The sequence below is a fragment of the Schistocerca cancellata genome, chromosome 4 (assembly GCF_023864275.1).
Source record: "Schistocerca cancellata isolate TAMUIC-IGC-003103 chromosome 4, iqSchCanc2.1, whole genome shotgun sequence".
NCBI classification, from domain to species: Eukaryota; Metazoa; Arthropoda; class Insecta; order Orthoptera; family Acrididae; genus Schistocerca; species Schistocerca cancellata.
The window spans coordinates 512,479,001-512,500,561 of record NC_064629.1 but is presented as its reverse complement, the minus strand read 5'-3'; the positions used below and the strand labels follow the sequence as shown (position 1 = coordinate 512,500,561).

General features: G+C 43.2%; 1 protein-coding gene across 1 annotated transcript in view; it reads left to right on the top strand.

Moving 5' to 3' along the window:
- The first annotated feature begins 9,208 nt into the window (after nucleotides 1–9,208).
- The window catches only part of LOC126183409 (glycine dehydrogenase (decarboxylating), mitochondrial), a 316,896-nt gene continuing 304,543 nt past the window's right edge, over nucleotides 9,209–21,561 (top strand). The window contains exon 1 of the mRNA XM_049925357.1: nucleotides 9,209–9,443. Coding sequence (XP_049781314.1) covers nucleotides 9,258–9,443 — 186 coding nt within the window. The 5' untranslated portion in view covers nucleotides 9,209–9,257. The remainder of the gene's footprint in view (nucleotides 9,444–21,561) is intronic.

Sequence of the window (21,561 nt, the reverse complement as noted above, 5' to 3'; positions counted from 1 at the left end):
CAGAATATGAAATATCCTGTAACTTATTTCATGAAAGTAAACAGTTTTGGGTACTCTTCGGATTCCCTTCTATGTGACGAAGGACGTCCTCTTCAAAGTCGACAATGCAGCGTGTCCGTGTAACACCACAAACAATCCTCCTAGTTTAGAACGTACCAGTTCCTTGCAGCCGTTGTTGTAGTCAGTCAAACATGTTATCTGACGTCATAATTACAACAGGGACTGACGACGGAGCCATCTTCTCAGCTTGTGTGCGTACCACGATGTGGGAGATTTGACCGTGACGCTGTCTTCAGACTTGTTTAAATCCATGGGTTCTTGATCAAAAATTCATCTACAAAGTCCCCTCTACAGCCCCTAGAAGACTGTAATAGGAATTTTAAATCACCCTGTATAAACGGAACATTCATGCTAGAGCTTTTATTGCCAGTCCTCTTGTAAACCAGGTCAATACGTAGGGAATGAAACATTAGCATTAACGTCCCGTCAAAGACGAGGTCTTCAGGGAGTTCGGACTGGGGAAGAATGAGTGAGGTATTCTGCCATATCCATTACAAAAATGTTCAAATGTGTGTGAAATCTTATCGGACTTAACTAAATGCTAAGGTCACCAGTCCCTAAGCTTACACACTACTTAACCTAAATTACAACTAAGGACAAACACGCACACCCATGCCCGAGGGAGGACTCGAACCTCCGCCGGGACCAGCCTTAAGCGCTTTAGGGGAAGAACACAAAACCTAAAACTGAATGATTGGACGGTACTGAACCACTTCGAGGCCATTGTATAACCACTGCTCAATTTCGATCGGTAAATGGATAAAACAAAAATAAGTCGTGCAAGGCGCTAAAAACCTAGACTGCTGACCAATAGAAACACTTGTGATTCTGAGAATCTAATTTTATTCAGATTTCGCCCGTGGGCCACCATTACAATGGGAAACTGCGAGGGACGTATACAATACTCACTTTCTTTTTGCAATTGTCAGGCACGGTAGAGGTTCTGTATTGGTTTGAGCGTCTCTGTCATGATTTACAGCGTGTTTTATGGTCGCACCGAAGAGAAACTACTGGTAAGTTTTAAGTGCTCATGTTTATTCAGTGCAGACAGGCATTGTTTACATTCGGGGATTACATTTTTGAAGATTATTATTCCCCCGCTAACAATATTGTAAATGACCAAATATCGACAAATTTGAAAATATGATATCCTTATAGTGTGTTCAGGATAAACAAGCGCACTTTATTCTCCATTAGCATGTCTCGGGAAATTGTTAAGTTTATTTGTGAGTCATGGAAGAAAAATCCGTTATACTGCATTCAGGGTTTATGTGCACATATCTAAAGAACTATTCAGACGCCACAGATCGTCCTGCGCCGCATCACATGCGTGTTTCCACATCATATTCTTCAATACTTTAATGTCTCGTTAAATCTCATGATTTTCAGCACCTAGCAATGGGATTTTCCTCCAGTTCGAAACCTATAAAAACTACATCGCGTAAGTCTAGAGACTCATCTGATCTTTTAGTGGCACCCATAATCAATTATTTAGAGTGTGGGTTACTTTGAGATATGACTTCGAAGTCTTAACTTATGAAATCCGTTTGGTGAGTTTCTAAATGATGTCGGTTTTAGCACTATAAAGAAAAGTGAGAAATTGACTTTGGTTACCAGTAATATCCTGACACTAAAACAAATTCTGGATGGATGCAAATGAGAAGCTCATAAGTGAAAATATGTCATAATAAATAATTGATCTTGCGATTGCGGTGAAACTCCGGCTCGATTTGCTGCTTTTAAAACGGTGCTGTTACGTTATTCTTATTAAATTTACGGCTTAAAAGGGTAAATGTAGTAATGTCATCCATATACGAGGAGCGTTCAATGCAAGACGTCTTTTTTCTCGGCCAATTTCGGTTGCAAAAATGTCGAATTTTTTTTGGGACATCGTGGAATACGCCCGCAGTTTCATGATGATCTGATACATGGCGCCGCCATACATAGCCTTCAAACCGGCGTCTGCAAATGTAGGTGCGTTCCAAGCAAAGAGTTGTCATTGAGTTTCTTTTGGCGGAAAACCAGGGCATCGCAGGTATTTATAGACACTTTCAGAATGTCTAAGGAGACCTAGCAGTGAACTAAAGCACGGGCGAGGCGTCTGTCATCATAGCAACAAGGTTGTGCGAACATTTATGATCTTCCGCTTGTTGACACACAGCTGTGACTCCTGCAATGTTGGAATGTGAGGATACTCTCATTGGAGGAGATCGAAGGATCACAATCAAACACTTCGCTACTTAACTGCACGTCTCTGTTGGTAGTGATAACACACTCGTCCATCCGTTGGGGTACTTAAACGGGTGGGCCCGCTGGGTTCTTCGCCGCTTAGCAGAAGACTGTAAAGAGCAACGAAGGACCGCCTGTGCGGAGTTGCTTGCGCGTTACGCTGCTGATCGTGACAATTTTTGTCGAACATTGTCACAGATGAGGAAACAGGAGTTCATCACTTCGAACTGGAAACAAAATGGCAATCCATAAAATGGTGCCATACCACCTCTCCTCCAAAGAAAAAGTTCAAACCCACACCCTCTGCCGGAAAAGTCATGGCGACGGTCTTCTGGGACTGTGAAGGGGTTATTCTGTTTGATATCCTCCATCATGGTGTAAGGATCAACTCTGAAGTGTATTGTGCTACCCTCAGGAAATTGAAATAATGACTTCAGCGTGTTCGTCGCCACAAAAGTGCAAACGAAATTCTCTTCCGACACGTAACCAAGGCCTCACACAAGTCTGTGTACCCGAAAGGAGCTCACAAAACTTCATTGGACAGTTGTTCCTCATCCACACTACAGCTCGTATCTCGAACCTTTCGACTTCTAATTTTTGTCCCAATGAAGGATGCACTTCGCGTGGATGATGTGGAGGTCTCTGTTGCAGCAATAAGTTGGATCCGACGTCGACCAGTGAAGTGTTACTATGCTGGCGCACAGGCCCTCACAATAAGGTGGCGTAATGCCTTCGCACTGAACGGAAATTATATTGAAAAATAGGATTTTATAACCAAAACAGGGGGACTAGAATGATATACTGGTATCCTAATAAAACCAACCTGCTTTCAGAAAAAAATGTGTTGCATTACTTATTGAACGTCCCTCATACATGCATATAATGAGCCAATTGCCTACATAGAAACTGCGGAAAGCTTTGTGTTATACACTGAAAAGCTAAAGAAACTGGGACACATGCCTAAGGTCGTGTAGCGCCCCGCGAGCACGCAGAAGTGCCGCAACACGACGTGGCATGGACTCGACTGATGTCTCAAGTAGTGCTGACGGGAATTGACGCCATGAATCCTGCAGGACTGTCCATAAATCCGTAAGAGTACGAGGGGATGGAGATCTCTTCTGAAGAGCACTTTGCAAGGCATCCCAGATATGTTCAATAATGTTCATATCTGAGGAGTGGCCAGCGGAAGTGTATAACTCAGAAGGGCAACTCTGTAGCAATTCTGGACATGTGCAGTGTCGCAGTGTCCTGCTGGAATTGTCCAAAACTGTCGGAATGCACAACAGACATGAATGGATGCAGCTGATGAGACAGGATGTTTACTTATGTGTCACCTGTCACAGTCATATCTAGACGTATCAGGGATCCCACATCACTCCAACTGCACACGCCCCACACCATAACAAAGCCTCCACCGGCTTGAACAATTCCCTGCTGACATTCAGGGACCATGGATTAATGAGGTTGTCTCCATACCCGTACACCTCCATCCACTCGATGCAGTTTGAAACGAGACTCGTTCGACCAGGCAACATGTTTCCAGTCATTAACAGTCCAACGTCGGTGTTGACGGGCCCAGGCGAGGCGTAAAGCTTTGTGTCGCGCAGTCATCAAGGGGTTTCGAAAGCCCATATCGATAATGTTTCGTTGAATGGTTCGCACGATGATACTTGTTGATGTCCCAGCATTGAAATCTGCAGCAATCTGCGGAAGGGCTACACTTCTGCCGCCTTGAACGATTCTCTTCATTCGTCATTGGTCCCGTTCTTGCAGGATCTTTTTCCGAGCGCAGCGTCGTATTCTGCCCGTTTATATATCTCTTTATTTGAACACGGATGCCTATCCAGTTGCTTTGGTGCTTCAGTGTAAGTCGTTGAACATCGGCAGACGTGTGAACACTTATCGTAAATTGAAGGCATACGCTTCGTGTGGGAGAGATCAGATTAGTTGGGTTATCAAAGAACAATGTGCACAGAGGTTTTGGAACAGCGTATTTCTGTATTCATAATCTAAAATGTAAAAAAAACCTCACCAACACAACTATAGAATTTGTGAAGAAGTTCCCCTATAATTTACGTAGCAAGCACCAAATGGCTTCCAATATTTGCACCATATGTAATTTCTTCATGCTGAATTAGTGGTTGTTGATTGGTTTTGAACGAGCAACGCCACAAGTGTGACATTTTCCCTATTGTTTACCCATTACAGTAATTTCGGAACAGTGCACTGAGGTGTTCAAGTACAGTGACTGAGACTTAACAGACCAACGGAGATGTTATCTTTTCCTACCAGGTTAGGCTAGCACCAATATCGCTTTTTCATTCCTAACTGAAATGTGTTCCCATAAGCTATACCGTTAACATGCCCGTTTATCTCAGTGCAAAATTCCGCTAGCTTTTTTGACAGTTAACGTTACTCACTTTCAAGACACTTCTAGATTCATAATTAGTAAAATACCAATAACATTTGCCAGCTTTAGCTTCCACCACATTCACTTAATTCACGGAAAAAATATTCACGCCACTAATTTGTGTGCAGTATAATGAGTTCGCCATTTCAACAGATTAATGTCGTAAAGGACACAATCGTTGTTACGGAAAGCGTATTCGAGCGACATCATACTCGACTCTTCGCCTACAGTACTCGATGTGGTTTAGAGACATGTGCTCCTTGCGCTAAATGAAGCAGGATACTGTTCTATGAATGATTACAGAACCTGTCAATAAAATCTGACAATTAATTAAATTCTCTTAAATGAAAAATTAATTTCTCACAGCAATGATGCCCTCGAGGCTCTGCCAGTTGGTTATTACTTATCAATGAATAGATTTCCTTAGTTTACACACATTTTCGACTTGCCTTTGTGAATTATTTATGTTGACCCAGCAAATCATGTGTAACTGCCAGTGTAAATGACTGAGAGCGAAGGGAATGCAGGTTTGCTCCCGTTTTGTCGACAGTGATGACAGGAAGGACAGAGTGAGTGTGGCATCTCCACATAGTCAACTCTTCCAGATTAGCACTAGTAGCACAACATATCGTGCTTCATCATTCTTTTCCGTTGACACGGGCGCAACAGCAGACCTGGCACACTAATGGTATACAAAGACACATTGTGAATATCGATTCTGCATATAAAGGCCACCGATACCTGCTGTTGTTGTAAGCAACATTAAGTCCGTACGTGGAGTCCTTTTAGACTTTATTTGTTGCCTACCAAAACGCACAGAAGCTCTAGGTGGGCTACAGTTTCTGTTAATGGGACACCTATCGTGAGTCATGTGCTGGTTTGGGGTTCTACCAACCACGCGATGTTTTAGTATGCAAAACGTTTATATGTGCAGAGAGTAGGAATTTTCTCGAAATAATGGATATGCGTTATTTTGCATTTTCATCCAGTGTGTGAGGTTAACCTAGGTGAATCATTCATTGGCTGTGTGTGTGAAAAACAGATTTACTTTTAACAGCTTCCACACTGTAAGTCTTTCCTGAATGTAATATTCGATATAAATAACTTGTTGCATGTTAACCGGGGGCACCGGGGGGCTTAGAAACGACGGAGAGGCTCCGTCCCCGCCGCAGCCACAGTGGTCCACAACCCCAATTGAAATTTTTTTCGGTGAAATTCCTGCAGTGTATCTTGATTCATAATCAATATCAAGTCCGACCCATTAGCTGAATGGTCAACGCGTTGGACTGCCACGCACGGGGGCCCGGGTTCGATTCCCGGCTAGGGTGGGAGATTTTCTCCCCTCAGGAACTGAGTGTTGTGGTGTCCGCAAGCTGACCATTGTGGCGTCGCAGTCAATAAGACTTGCACTTGACGGCCGAACTTCCCGCCTGGGAACTCCCGGCCACTGACGCAATACGATCATTTCCATCAATATCAAGTGCCAGTTTTCGGAATAGTGAACCATCTGCATAGTCTGACGCGCAGTTATTGCCAACGCACGAAATCTTCACCAAATCTTCACAGCTTCTAAAGAGTGCGGTGCTGACGTTCGATCCTAACACTTCTTTCATCGCCGGCCGAAGTGGCCGAGCGGTTCTAGGCGCTGTGTCTGGAACCGCGGGACCGCTACGGTCGCAGGTTCGAATCCTGCCTCGGGCATGGATGTGTGTGATGTCCTTAGGTTAATTAGGTTTAAGTAGTTCTAAGTTCTAGGGAACTGATGACCTCAGAAGTTAAGTCCCATAGTGCTCAGAGCCAGCCACTTCTTTCATCGCCAGACTTAGCGCTGGCTGCCTCCGAGACAAGCACTTCTGCGATTTCAGGCACTGAGGACCCCGTCCACTGAGGATATTACTCTTTAAAAGCATCATGGTCGACAAAGAAACTGGTATAGGCATGCGTATTCAAATACAGAGATATGTAAACAGGCAGAATACGGCATTGCGGTCGGCAACGCCTATATAAGACAACAGGTGTCTGGCGCAGTTGTTAGATCGGTTATTGCTACTACAATGGCAGGTTATCAAGACTTAAGTGAGTTTGAACATGGTGTTATAGTCGGCGCACGAGCGATGGGACACAGGATCTCCGAGGTAGCGATGAAGTGGAGATTTTCCCGTACGACTATTTCACGAGTGTACCTTGAACATCAGGAATCTGGTAAAACATCAAATCTCCGACATCGCTGTGGGTACAATTGCAACCGTTTCACAAATTGCCGTAGATTTCAATGCTGGGTCATCGACAAGTGTCAGCCTGCGAACCATTCAACGAAACATCATCGATATAGGCTTTCGGAGCCATGGCCGACTAGTGTACCCTTGATGACTGCACGACACAAAACTTTACGCCTCGCCTGGGCCTGGAGAGAACCGCACGAATCTATGGACCCTGCATGTCAGCAAGGGACTGTTCAAGCTGGTGGAGGCTCTGTAATGGTGTGGGGCGTGTGCAGTTGGAGTGATATGGGACCCCTGATTTGTCTAAATACGACTCTGACTGGTGACACGTACGTAAGCATCCTGTCTGATAACCTGCATCCATTCATATCCACTGTTCATTCCGACGGACTTGGGCAACTCCAGCAGGACAGTGCGAAACCCCACACGTCCAGAATTGCTACAGAGTGGCTCCAGAAACACTCTTCGGAGTTTAAACACTTCCGCTGGCCACCATACTCCCCAGACATGAACATTATTGAGCACATCTAGGATGTCTTGCAACATGCTGTTCAGAAAAGATCTCCACCCCCTCGTACTCTTACGGATTTATAGACAGCCCTGCAGGATTCATGGTGCTAGTTCCCTCCAGCACTACAGCACTACTTCAGACATAAGTCGAGTCCATGCCACGTCGTGTTGCGACACTCTGCGTGCTCGCGGTGGCCCTACACCATATTAGGCAGCTGTACCAGTTTTCGTGGCTCTGCAATGTATCTTCTTCTTTTATGACATGTTCCACATCCTTGAAGATCTCCTCACTCTGGAATATGGAACAAAAAGTATATCTAATCTAATGCGAGGGGCGTTCAATAAATAATGCAACTGATTTTTTTCCTCGATCAATGCGAAATTTCTTGTGGGATAGGTGGAATATTCCCTCTTCGACCTCTATAGTTTCATGAAGTTCCGGTAGTTGTGGCGCTATACGTAACCTTCAAAATTCTATCTATAACGGAGGCGCGTTCCAAGCAGACAGTTGTCAGTGTGTTCCTTTGGCAGAAAACCAGAGCATTGCAGATATTCACAGGCCCTTTCGCAATGTGTATGGAGACCTAGCAGAGAACAAAAACACGGTAAGTCATTGGGCTATGTGTCTGTCATAATTGCAACAAGGAACAAGGTCGCGCAAATCTGTCCGGTCCCCCCCCCCCCCCCCCCCCGCCCCTCCCGAGCCGGTCGACGGGACACAGCTGTAACTCCTGGTATGTTGGAACGTGTGGATACACTCATTCGAGATTATCGACGGATCAGAATCAAACACCCCCTTCTCCATGATAACGCAAGGCCTCACACAGGCCTGCGTACCAGAGAAGAGCTCACAAAACTTCATTGGAGTGTTCTTCCTCATCCAGCCTACAGCCCGGATATCGCACCTTCCGTTTACCATCCGTTTGGCCCAATAAATGACACGCTCTGTGATAAGCAGTACGTGGATGACGGGAAGTTTATTGATCGAGCAAGACGTTGGCTCCGACGTCGAGCAGTAGAATGGTGCCACGCGAGCATGCAGGCCCTCCCAGTAAGGTAGCGTGAAGCCGTTGCATTGAATGGAAATTATGTTGAACACTAGGGTTTTGTTGCACAAAGAGAGGGGAATAACATGGGTATTGGAATCCTGAATAAAGCAAGCCTGCTTTCAGAAAAAAATATGTTCTATTACTTACTGAACACCCCTCGCATAATCTACTAAATCTAAATTCTGATGTCAGAAAACATAGTACCGTTTGTTGATTACTTCAAAAGTTTCCCCAGTCGTCGTTGCTTTGGATCGTCAGGCTTCAATAGTCACCAGCTATGTACTCCACACTGTGTGTTAATTAAGTCCGTATTATTATTTTTATGCTGTTAAAGACTTTAGATGGAGGAATGTTAAGTATCTGCATTACTCTGCAGTTTGAGACATTCATACTTCCGGCACTCACTATCATCCTATAGCCGAAGTCCTAAAGTCCGGGCTGAATTGCAGTAAACAGCAAAGGCTATCTTCGCTGACTGTAAACAAACAACTGAAACAGGCTTCTGCTTTCGCACGATGTCAGACGATATATCTATTTTCTGGTGACACTTCACCGTGAAAGTTTCGCAACTTTGGTCCTGCCATTGTATACAGCCCTTCCACAGTTAATGTGCAGCCAGCTGGGAAGCAGAAGAGGTACTGTGTTTACATTGACGGCAGAGGAGGGTGTATAAACTGGACGGTCATTGGCCAGCGATAAGCGCACGCGGGAGGCCGACATTCCGTTACAGTTGCTGCAGCGGTCAGTCCGAGGCCAGTGTCCACGAGGGAAAACGCCATGCTGCGCGTATGTTCCATCCTGCGTAGGGGCGCCGTCCCTTGCATTCGCCTTCCCCTCGGACGTCACCTTACGTCGCAGTCATGGCTACAGAGTCTTTCTTCGAAGAACTCCGAATTTCCTGCACGTCACATTGGACCACGCGAGCGCCAACAGACCGAAATGCTGGAGCTCATTGGGTACAAGGTATTTCTACCATTTCATCTAATTTAATTTTACACCACGGACCTGTTGGGCATTGGTAACCTGTATATCACTGGTCAGTTGATGGTTAAAACGTGGAACACTGAGGAGGAAGCTGTTTTCTGTGTTTAGTCAAATAAAGGCAGAGTCCATTTCTGCTTCACACAGAACAGTAATTAACTACTGCTAGATCAGTGATTTCCAGATAATTTTGTTTTAAACTTTTTCCGATAGTGTTATGACTACATTCCTATTCAGATACACATTGCTCCGCAGATGCAATTAATTAATAAAAAAAAATGGTTCAAATGGCTCTGAGCACTATGGGACTTAACAGCTGTGGTCATCAGTCCCCTAGAACTTAGACCTACTTAAACCTAACTAACCTAAGGACATCACACACATCCATGCCCGAGGCAGGACTCGAACCTGCGACCGTAGCAGTCACGCGGTTCCGGACTGCGCCCCTAGAACCGCGAGACCACCGCGGCCGGCATTAATTAATCCCTACTGTGTGGAACCGCGGGCGTCAGCCTACCGTAACGCCTCGAAGATCTATTCCAACCGACGACCCACGTGTGCCGGCCGCGGTGGCCGAGCGGTTCTAGGCGCTTCAGTCCGGAACCACGCGACTGCTACGGTCGCAGGTTCGAATCCTGCCTCGGGCATGGATGTGTGTGATGTCCTTAGGTTAGTTAGGTTTAAGTAGTTCTAAGTTCTAGGGGACTGATGACCATAGATGTTAAGTCCCATAGTGCTCAGAGCCATTTGACGACCCACGTGTGAGTTATTTCACGTTTGTGTAATAATTTTGACTTACACTGCATGTGAATCAAATCTGCAAGGACGATAACCTTCAATTGGAGCCACGGCAAACTTATCCGAAAGAAACGAATATGTTCGCATTACTGAAGAGCTGTTTGCTGTGGTGTATTAGTGCGCTACTGTTACTCTACCCATAGTGCTCAGAGCCATTTGAACCATTTGTTACTCTACCTGGAATTTTGTCGCTCCTACTGAGGTACATTTAAATAGAATCGATCGCCTCAGCGCCAGCGGACAATCGGTACACTACAGATATGTTCTAGAACTCAGTCTGAAAATGTCATTTACGAGGTCACACGTAAGTGAAATAAGATTGATGCTGCAAATTTGTACACTATCCAAATATCTTCAGTTAGTGGTGTTGATTTCCAAGAAGGCCCCATTTGAGCCACACACATCTGTATTCGTTCGGTTCACTCTTCAAAACATTTTTGTGTGTCTCTGTCTCGTAGGAATGCCTTCGTTTACATTTTCAAGCAGAGTGCAACAACATGCCTAAAAATAAAAAAAAGTTACTCGTGCACTAGTGTTAAGACTGTTAGTAATTCGATCAGTCTGTTTTATTTTTTTGCCAAAGTGGTATTAGAGTCCATTACAAAAATAAGGCCTATTGGAAATGTGCACTGACATTGTTCCATAATTAACATTTTAACTCAGAAAATTAAAGCCTTTGACAGAAGACAGAAACGTTTAATCAATAATAAAATTGTGTATTACAAGTTTATACGTAAGAAGTTGACTACTGTTAATCCTTTGAGGCCCAAGAACGTAAAAAAATTAATTTTCAAATTTTTCACAAAACGATCTTTATCTTCATAGTAAGGAAGGAGTAAAAAAAAAGTTGGCAAAAAGTAAACAGTCAGTTATTTTAAAGAGGTGGTTTAACTTTGGAAGCATTGGGACATACAGTTTTCAATCACCCATCATTTCATGAACTATATTTGAAAGCAATTTCGCGTTTTTCCTAGACATGATCCCACATCTCGAAAATTCTATAAACACACAATGCCTAAAACAAATAATAGTCCTACATACCAACCAAAGAGGGACCTAAAATTTAATAAATTTTTATTAGAAGTACATACTGCTTCAGTGGTTTAATTTCGAAACCACTCATAAAATCAGCATATCATTTTAGTCTACGATAACTTTACATATACTTACTTTCACTGTCAATGATTTCCTCAACATGATCGCTGTAAAAAAAATCACACGTCACAATCTCCTACGTCCGCCCCGATAGCTGAATGGTCAGCGTGACGAACTGCCGTCCTAAGGGGCCCGGGTTCGATTCCCGGCTGGGTAGGGGATTTTCTCTCCGCTCAGTTGTGTTGTCTTCATTATCATTTCATCCCCATCCGACGCGCAGGTCGTCCAATGTGGCGTTGAATGTAATAAGACCTGCACCAAGGCGGCCTGACCTACCCCGTAAGGGGCCTCCCGGCCAAAGATGCCAAACGCTCATTTCCGTTTCACAATCTCCTACAATCATAACACAATCTCCTACAATCATAACACAATCTCCGTTTGACGCTGTAAGTGATTGCTACACTGCACTACATTCGTAAAAGTATCTCACTGTATCGCTAGGTACATGTCTTGCAATAGATCGCTAGTTTCACACTAAAGGCACTGCCACTCTAAAATAATAATAATAATAAAAGAGTAGTTTTTGGCAGAAAAATGGTTAATGGTGTTAACTCTTTTGATTAAATAGTCAGAGCTTAGAGATACGGTGGTACGAATGGGACTCATTAACGGAAACTAACTCTTAATAAAATACGGCTACCCTTATTTAGTTTGGAAATAGTCCTCTAATCAGGTATTTTACAAACAACAGTTCCGAATCGGTCCACTCAGTTCGTATCTATACTATGAACGGCTCGTTAAATACTTGAAAATAAAAGAAATGTATTCGGGTGGTTCTGAATGCATCTTTACTCTTCAGATTAGTATGAAGACGATTTTGTTGAACCGAGATCCTTAGCTGAGAAGGATATTTTGAATGAATCCATGCTGCCTGCATCTGTTAATTTTTAGTTTATATTCGTACTATTGCTTAATTTTTACCTCAAGCCGTTTGTTAGTGCATAGACAAATTTTTTGCTATTTCATTATTAGACATTCTGGATGGCAAATATCGCCAATTGAGCGGAAGATACAATAGCACAAACGAAAGCGCGGACGACTACTTTCGTTGTGGCATCTATGAGAAATCAGTAAGTGCGGGAACTCGCTGTGCGTGGCCAGATAACCGACTGCAGCGCTGCTGTGGCCATGTTAAAAATACTTGACTTCCTCAAAAGAGAAGTAAAAAAACACGTCTCGCATATGCAGAACCAAGGGAAAGAACTATCTTCCTGCCGGTAACTGGGTGTGTAGGAATTAGGAGCAAAGATATATCTGACGTAACAGCCAAAGACGGCTGTATGAATAACACAGTGCAAGATATTCTTATCCCCCTATATGTATTCATCTCGCTAACGAGGAGAAAAACTGAGGCAATGGGAAGAAGAGTTGTTACCAGCGACCAGCGAAGCCGAACATAGATGGAAAGGAATGGAGCTCGCAAAGCTCGGAAATTACCCGATGACCTACAGCGATCGTTTTAGATAAGAGGATCTAAGAGCATGCAATGCCTGCAGTTTTAACTCTGCCTATACGTCATACTTAAATTATATACGTTTTCATAACAAGAGAGCAGCTCTCGAATTTAACCGAAGATTTATCGTCAATTTTTTCTGACTTCAACAAATGTTGCAAACATTTTAAACTTTCTTTTGAGGCAGAACTACTCCAAAGGTGTTAGAGAAGTGATTTAATGTGCAACAAAGTAACTGGCTCAGTCATTTCTTTTATAGAGTGATCAACTAGTCTCATTAATATTCACTGCTGTTGAATGAGTATCTTCCATCACTTCTTAGTTTAATTCTAATATAAATTTGTTACTTGTTAATATATCATCGATGTCAGCCTCCCAACTTTCAAGGGTATTACTGTGGACTGATTCTAACCACCCACTGCAGTAGATCAGACAGTGATGACGTTTTCAGTGGCTGTAGAGGGCGAGAGATCGGCTATCCCTGCAGACTCAGTGTTGCCAACTTAGAGGCTCCACACACCCCCTCCCCAAATTTAGGGGAAGATAGATGGAAAGGGTTTCTTGTAGGGGCTTTATTTTTACTGGGGAATTTTTGGGGGACCCTGAGAGAAAGATAGAGAGCGCGCGAATGACAACGGTTGAGATCATGGACAGAAGAATGAAATAGAATCGGAATGGAATCAGTTGCAAAATAAGTCTTGGTCGAATGTAACCAACTCCGCTGAATTTTATACCGAGGCATTTCAAGATTGTGATTCAGCTGGAGAAAAGCGTATTGGAAATATAGCCAAATTTTCAGTGACACTACTCGCGCTGCCAATATCAAACGCAAGTGTCGAACGTGTTTTTTCGTCGTACAGTGTAATTAAAAATATAATCTGTCTCTTCTAGTACTTTAGAGTATCATGATGGTAAGATTTACATTGCAAAGAGACTGCGATTCGTATGTCAAATTCGTTCCATCCACTCGTATGCTCGAATTATTCAACGTCAAAACGCATGATCACAAACGCACAGGCACTAGTAAAACGCAACATGATACTCAAGCCTTTGACGAAATATTCGATATTTTGTAAGCCGAAATCGGAACACATTTTTATCACTCCCGAAATATTTTTGTTTCATGTTAAACTAGAATAATTGGCACTGTGCGTTATTTTTTCCATTATCATTGTTGTTTAAACTTTCAGATTTACTTAGCTCGAAGTTAGTTAACAAACAGCATCATTTCTTCCTACCCGAATGTTTTTTTATTAATAGTTCAATGTTTCTATCAAACTCAGATGCCTATTCGGAATTTTAGGGGGTTCGAAGGAAAATTCAGGAGGATTTCTAATTGATCCCAGGGGAAACGTTTTTTAGAAGTTTGCAACACTGTGCAGACTGGCCCGAAGAGCCAGCCTTCATTGCTCTCCGAAACGTTGATACGACCAAATATTCTCTTAAAAGTTATCACAGTGTCCACAGAACATTGCTTGTGAATAAATACTTCGTTCGTTTCAGTAAATGTATTCATATTCATGAAAGGCGTTGATAACATAGCCAATGACCACCCTAAATGGTAGTAATAATGATGCATCAAAATCAACACCTTTACCTTCATCACCAATAACAACAACAACAGTCTTGCTGTCACTGAGACAAGATGAAGTGGGTATAAATTTTATGGAAACGGCAGTACATTTTTCACTGACAATAGCGGTGAGGACAAGTAGCACTGGTGCAGTCTTGACGACCCACAGAAATCCATAACTGTTAAGTTCAAATAGTGATCTACACTGGTCTATCCATAACCAGTAAATTTTCATCCCGGAATCACTCGTCAGAAAACTATTACGTAGTAGTGTGAGCTCATTAGCGTTCATACGCATTATCCACACCCTAAAAATCTGCTATGAAATTTCAACTTACTACAACAGGAGCCAAAATCGCTATGTGTAAAAACCACGACCACGCTATAATTTTCCCATCTGCGAAACCATGATTTTTGTTGTTCCAAGAAACGGTGGTTTGACCCTGTGCCCTCCCAGGTAGCGCGTTAGGATTCGTCATTTTGACATGTAGTTTACAAGCAGCTTTTCGGCTACGGAAGTCGATGACATCCCTTGTGCTGAGCAGAAAAACACATGAAGTGTTAAATTCTTTTCTCAACATGGAAACGGAAAACTGACGATCTGTTTGAAAGGATTTTTAAGTCTAGGCAGTCACTAGACTTAAATGACGTTTGAGCTACGAGGGTACACTGAGAAGTAATGCCTCCTATTTTTATACCAAACCCCTTATGGCTTTTTAAATAAAACGCGCGTAATTAAATTCCACATCTTTATTCTTCATGTCTACATATCTGCAGTCCTCTGCCACTAGAGGGCTCCGAATTCTAGCGTGTAACATGGCAGTGTGTAAAACGTAACTACGTCGGTGCGTGAAAACAGCGTGCTGTAATAGAGTTTCGAAATCTAAGAGTTCTTCCGCACATGCTGTGGTGTCACCGCCAGACACCACACTTGCTAGGTGGTAGCTTTAAATCGGCCGCGGTCCATTAGTACATGTCGGACCCGCGTGTCGCCACTGTCAGTAATTGCAGACCGAGCGCCACCACACGGCAGGTCTAGAGAGACGCACGAGCACTCGCCCCAGTTGTACGGACGACTTTGCTAGCGGCTACACTGACGAAGCCTTTCTCTCATTTGCCGAGAGACAGTTACAATAGCCTTCAGCTAAGTCCATGGCTACGACCTAGCAAGGCGCCATTAACCATATCTAGAGAGAGTCTCACTTGTATCATCAAGAACGTTGTATACAAATGATGGATTAAAGTTAAGTATTCCAGCAGCTACGTACTTTTCTTTATAGCATTCATTACGTATCCTGTTTCAGACCTAAAACAAGCCGGCGTGAGTTGACGCGTGCCTTTCGGCCTCCTCTATAAAACAGTGTACGTTGTGTTGGCTAATCTGCCGACACAACACATGCAGCACTCTCTCCTTCAGCATGACAGACCACACAGGACCGTTGTGACATCTGCAACAATCCGACGCCTTGGATTCACAGTCCCGACTTGCCTCACACGATTATGATACGTTTCCAAAACACCTTCTAGGACTTCACTTTGATAGTGATGAAACGGTGCAAGCAGAGGAGAGGTGGCTCCGTCAACAAAGTCGAACATTCTAGAGTGACAGTACAACACACTGTTCTCTCGTTGGGAGAAATGTGAATGCGCGAGCGTGACTGTGTTGAGAAATAAATATGTAGACACGAAAAACAAAGACGTAGAATGTTAATAACATTTGTTTTATTTAAAAAACTTTAAAAGAGTTTTGCACATGAATTCGGAGGCATTACTTTTTACCAAGCCCTCATTTATGCAATATTTTCGGAAACACGTCTCTTAGGGATCTAAAAGACAAAATGATGTTAAAGATCACGCTGTAACTAATCTTCTTCACGGGAAGACAACAGGCGTGGAAAATCGTAACTAACATCTTCGCAGTGAAATCAGAACAATTAACTCTGGCATCCTTAAAATTATTGAAATCTTCCGAACAAAACAGTTAGCCTTGTGGCGCCCGATCGCCTCACCAAATTGGAAGCGCATGTGCCCAAACAGCGACCAAGGTCCGGTGTTTTATGATGTCTTTGTGGTAGATAACTCCGTCCTTGTTTACCATTCGGTAGGTGACGTCACTTTGTCTACATCACTATTATTTGGCAGTATCTTCTGTTAAATATAATGTTCCGGAAATGTGTGTCCGAAGATATCTCCTCGTGAGAGCCATCGTTCTTAACGGGCTACACGAAGAGATGCTGAATCTCTGTAGTAAATTCAGTGTGGTAGAACGTTCCAGATCATAACGGTTACCGTGAGATTGATCAATGGAACACAAAACTAACTCACGCAAGCTCCATTGTTAGACTGTAAAATGCAACTGAATGGCACAGCTTCTAAAAACAGTTTCCTCTTTTTCGTCAGTATGCCCAAGACTAGAGCTAAGATAACTTCTCGTTGATGTTACTAAGCTGCAGTGGGGCACCAGAGGCTGCTACCAAATTTATAAATATTTTTATCCTGTAGTACTAAGAACTTCATTTTTATTTTTCTTCAGTGTTGTGCACACTTTATAAAATCTAAATTTAAACACTTTACAAAACGTAATAACATAGCTGCATTTGAGTACAGGGTTAAGATGACTGAAATTTTCGTACTGTTACGTGGTATAAACATTGTGCGAAATCACAAAAGGGAACGATTAGTTACTAGAACCTTGTGTATAGCAATTGGCAGGTTTCATTAACTGATACTCGCATATTCTGCTGATTGTTCAAGGTTATTGATTATAAAGCGCTTGTACGCCCTACTCTGCAATATAATTCGTATATGTGGAGAACATGTTGTTGGATACTGGACTGGGAAAGGACAAGTGGAGATGAAGGGCTTGTGTGGTTAGTGGCGGGCGGAGCGGGGGGTACGGCGTAGTTTTACACAAATTTTACAAAAATCGTACTAGGAGTCGCTCATTTAAACAGACAAATTATTCAATGAAAAATAAAATTAAGAATTTGTGAATACATATCAGAACCTGAAACAAAGTTTTCGTGGATATCTTAAAATTAGGAGACTTAAAACATGCCCAATAAAAGATAAAGTCTATGGCGCAAACCTGTGACCAGGCTTTTGGCCTGACTAAAGTCGTGGCACTAGGTGGGGAATGGTGACGGGCATATCGCCCCGGCTGTCGGTTACCCCAGAAAAGAACTTGCATAGCCACTAGTCCAAATTAAACAAGGTGAGATATTCCTATGTCACGTTGTCTGATATGCTCTCTCCAACAGATTTATCGACTTAAAGATTGTTAATTCAGATAAATGGGCTATGTGATCAAAAGTATTCGAATACCCCTATGTAATGAGGAATTGACCACAATATGTTGCGAGAGACAGACCTGCTAGTACAACAGGAGGCTGGGGGGGGGGGGGGGGGGAGGGGTTATTGTGTTGTTAGTGGAGAAGAAGTAACAGCAGATTGGGTCGATCAGGATAGTTAAGTGGCTTCGAAAGTGGACTAGTCATTCGATACTATTGCGTCCCCTACTGGCCAACGTTGGCATCAGTGTGACACACATCCGCTGGATAAAGAATTTAATGAAGAGTTGCGCGTCTTTTCGTTGAACATTTCCGTCTTGCCGTCAATCATATTCGGTACGGATTTCAGTCTGCGAATACAAATATGTAATCATTTCTTCCTGTCATTTAAAAATTGAGTTTCAATGGAAAGAGACATGAAAAACACTTCGACCACCTGTTAACAAATTTGGTAATACAGGGTGTTACAAAAAGGTACGGCCAAACTTTCAGCAAACATTCCTCACACACAAAGAAAGAAAATGTTTTATGTGGACATGTGTCCGGAAACGCTTACTTTCCATGTTAGAGCTCATTTTATCACTTCTCTTCAAATCACATTAATCATGGAATGGAAACACACAGCAACAGAACGTACCAGCGTGACTTCAAACACTTTGTTACAGGAAATGTTCAAAATGTCCTCCGTTAGTGAAAATACGTGCATCCACCCTCCGTTGCATGGAATCCCTGATGCGCTGATCCAGCCCTGGAGAATGGCATATTGTATCACAGCCGTTCACAATACGAGCACGAAGAGTCTCTACATTTGGTACCGGGGTTGCGTAGACAAGAGCATTCAAATGCCCCCATAAATGAAAGTCAAGACGGTTGAGGTCAGGAGAGCGTGGAGTCCATGGAATTGGTCCGCTTCTACCAATCCGTCGGTCACCGAATCTGTTGTTGAGAAGCGTACGAACACTTCGACTGAAATGTGCAGGAGCTCCATCGTGCATGAACCACATGTTGTGTCGTACTTGTAAAGGCACATGTTCTAGCAGCACAGGTAGAGTATCCTGTATGAAATCATGATAACATGCTCCATTGAGCGTAGGTGGAAGAACATGGGGCCCAATCAAGACGTCACCAACAATGCCTGCCCAAACGTTCACAGAAAATCTGTGTTGATGACGTTATTGCACAATTGCTTGCGGATTCTCGTCAGCCCACACATGTTGACAGTGAATATTTACAATCTGATCACGTTGGAATGAAGCCTCATCTGTAAAGAGAACATTTGCACTGAAATGAGGATTGACACATTGTTGGATGAACCATTCGCGCCAGCCGAAGTGGCCGTGCGGTTAAAGGCGCTGCAGTCTGGAACCACAAGACCGCTACGGTCGCAGGTTCGAATCCTGCCTCGGGCATGGATGTTTGTGATGTCCTTAGGTTAGTTAGGTTTAACTAGTTCTAAGTTCTAGGGGACTAATGACCTCAGAAGTTGAGTCCCATAGTGCTCAGAGCCATTTGAACCATTTCTTTGAACCATTCGCAGAACTGAACCCTTGGAGGCCAATCAGCTGCTGATAGTGCCTGCACACGCTATACATGGTACGGAAACAACTGGTTCTCCCGTAGCACTCTCCACACAGTGACGTGGTCAACGGTACCTTGTACTGCAGCAACTTCTCAGACGCTGACAAATGGTTCAAATGGCTCTGAGCACTATGGGACTTAACATCTATGGTCATCATTCCCCTAGAACTTAGAACTACTTAAAACCTAACTAACCTAAGGACACCACACAACACCCAGTCATCACGAGGCAGAGAAAATCCCTGACCCCGCCGGGAATCGAACCCGCGAACCCGGGCATGGGAAGCGAGAACGCTACCGCACGATCACGAGCTGCGGACGACGCTGACATTAGGGTTATCGTCAACTGCACGAAGAATTGCCTCGTCCATTGCAGGTGTCCTCGTCGTTCTAGGTCTTCCCCAGTCGCGAGTCATAGGCTGGAATGTTCCGTGCTCCCTAAGACGCCGATCAATTGCTTCGAACGTCTTCCTGTCGGGACACCTTCGTTCTGGAAATCTGTCTCGATACAAACGTACCGCGCCATGGCTATTGCCCCGTGCTAATCCATACATCAAATGGGCATCTGCCAACTCCGCATTTGTAAACATTGCACTGACTGCAAAACCACGTTCGTGATGAACGCTAACCTGTTGATGCTACTTACTGATGTGCTTGATGCTAGTACTGTAGAGCAATGAGTCGCATGTCAACAAGCACCGAAGTCAACATTATCTTCCTTCAATTGGGCCAACTGGCGGTGAATCGAGGAAGTACAGTACATACTGACGAAACTAAAATGAGCTCTAACATGGAAATTAAGCGTTTCCGGACACATGTCCACATAACATCTTTTCTTTATTTGTGTGTGAGGAATGTTTCCTGAAAGTTTGGCCGTACCTTTTTGTAACACCTTGTATATCATAATTATATCATTCGAATGCTGTGTGCATTGACTGTCTGTGTGAAATAATCGCCAGAACGGCGTACTGAATATACAAAATTTGTTTCAAGAAAAACTGCCCGCAGTAATGTTCCTTTAGATTATCGTTCTAAAGAAAATGAGCTGAGTGATTTAAAATGGTTCAAATGGCTCTGAGTACTATGGGACTTAACATCTGTGGTCATCAGTCCCCTAGAACTTAGAACTACTTAAACCTAACTAACCTAAGGACATCACACACGGTGAGTGATTTAACTGCAGTATCTTGGTGTGAACGATGAACATTTTGGATACGCGTACCCAGTAAGGATAAATTTATATAACAATTATTATGAACGAAAAATTATAAACTACAATAATGTGATTAAAACGCATATACGAGAGGACCTGAAACGAAACTGGAAAGCAGAGGCATATTCCATGAAAAGTACGCTAAGAGATGGAACTGTTATCAAGAGCTGTGTCCAGCTGGCTCAGGCTACGGAACAAAGACGGAGCGCTAAGATAAAACTGCTTGCATAATGAAGGCCGAGACTTCTTGAAAATCACTACTGACTCCATTTACACACTAGTAGCAGCAAACATCATAATACTTAGTGGTAATAAATCACCTGCATATCACCCTAGGTTCACCAAATAACGACTACTTCTAGCTCAAATCTTTTGATCCTGGCATCAAAGTAACTGTACCTTTAGACTTAGATTCAGTGCTGTATGACACTCCAGGCGCTATTTTAATGCCTCGTTCAGTTTCCGAGTAGTACATTTCTGAAGCTGATGTAAGACCACAATAGGATAATAATTACTCTAAATGAGCCTCTTAACATTTCGATCGTTTCACGTGTTATATCTGATTTTGGGATAACTTTAGCCAGATATTACCCAATGGCGCTAAGCAGTATCTGATAGTGTTAAAGAACAGCTGCTATCATATCATGGCAATGTATGGATAGATCTAAAGCGAAGAGCTTCTTTTTTATTTACTATCTTGAACTAGATCTTAACGCAGAGTAGTCGTTCTGCAAAACACCTTGCGGAGTAAGTCGCCTTGAATCGTGTGCTGTAATCTCAAATGTGCAGTGGTATAGATAATCTAGTAATACTCGTTAAACAATCTGATGAGGCATGACTACAAACATAAGGGTTAAGTACCAGTAATGTTATCAAAATTAAGGCAAATATTGTGGTTCAAATGGCTCTGAGCACTATGGGACTTAACAGCTATGGTAATCAGTCCCCTAGAACTTAGAACTACTTAAACCTAACTAACCTAAGGACATCACACAACACCCAGCCATCACGAGGCAGAGAAAATCCCTGACCCCGCCGGG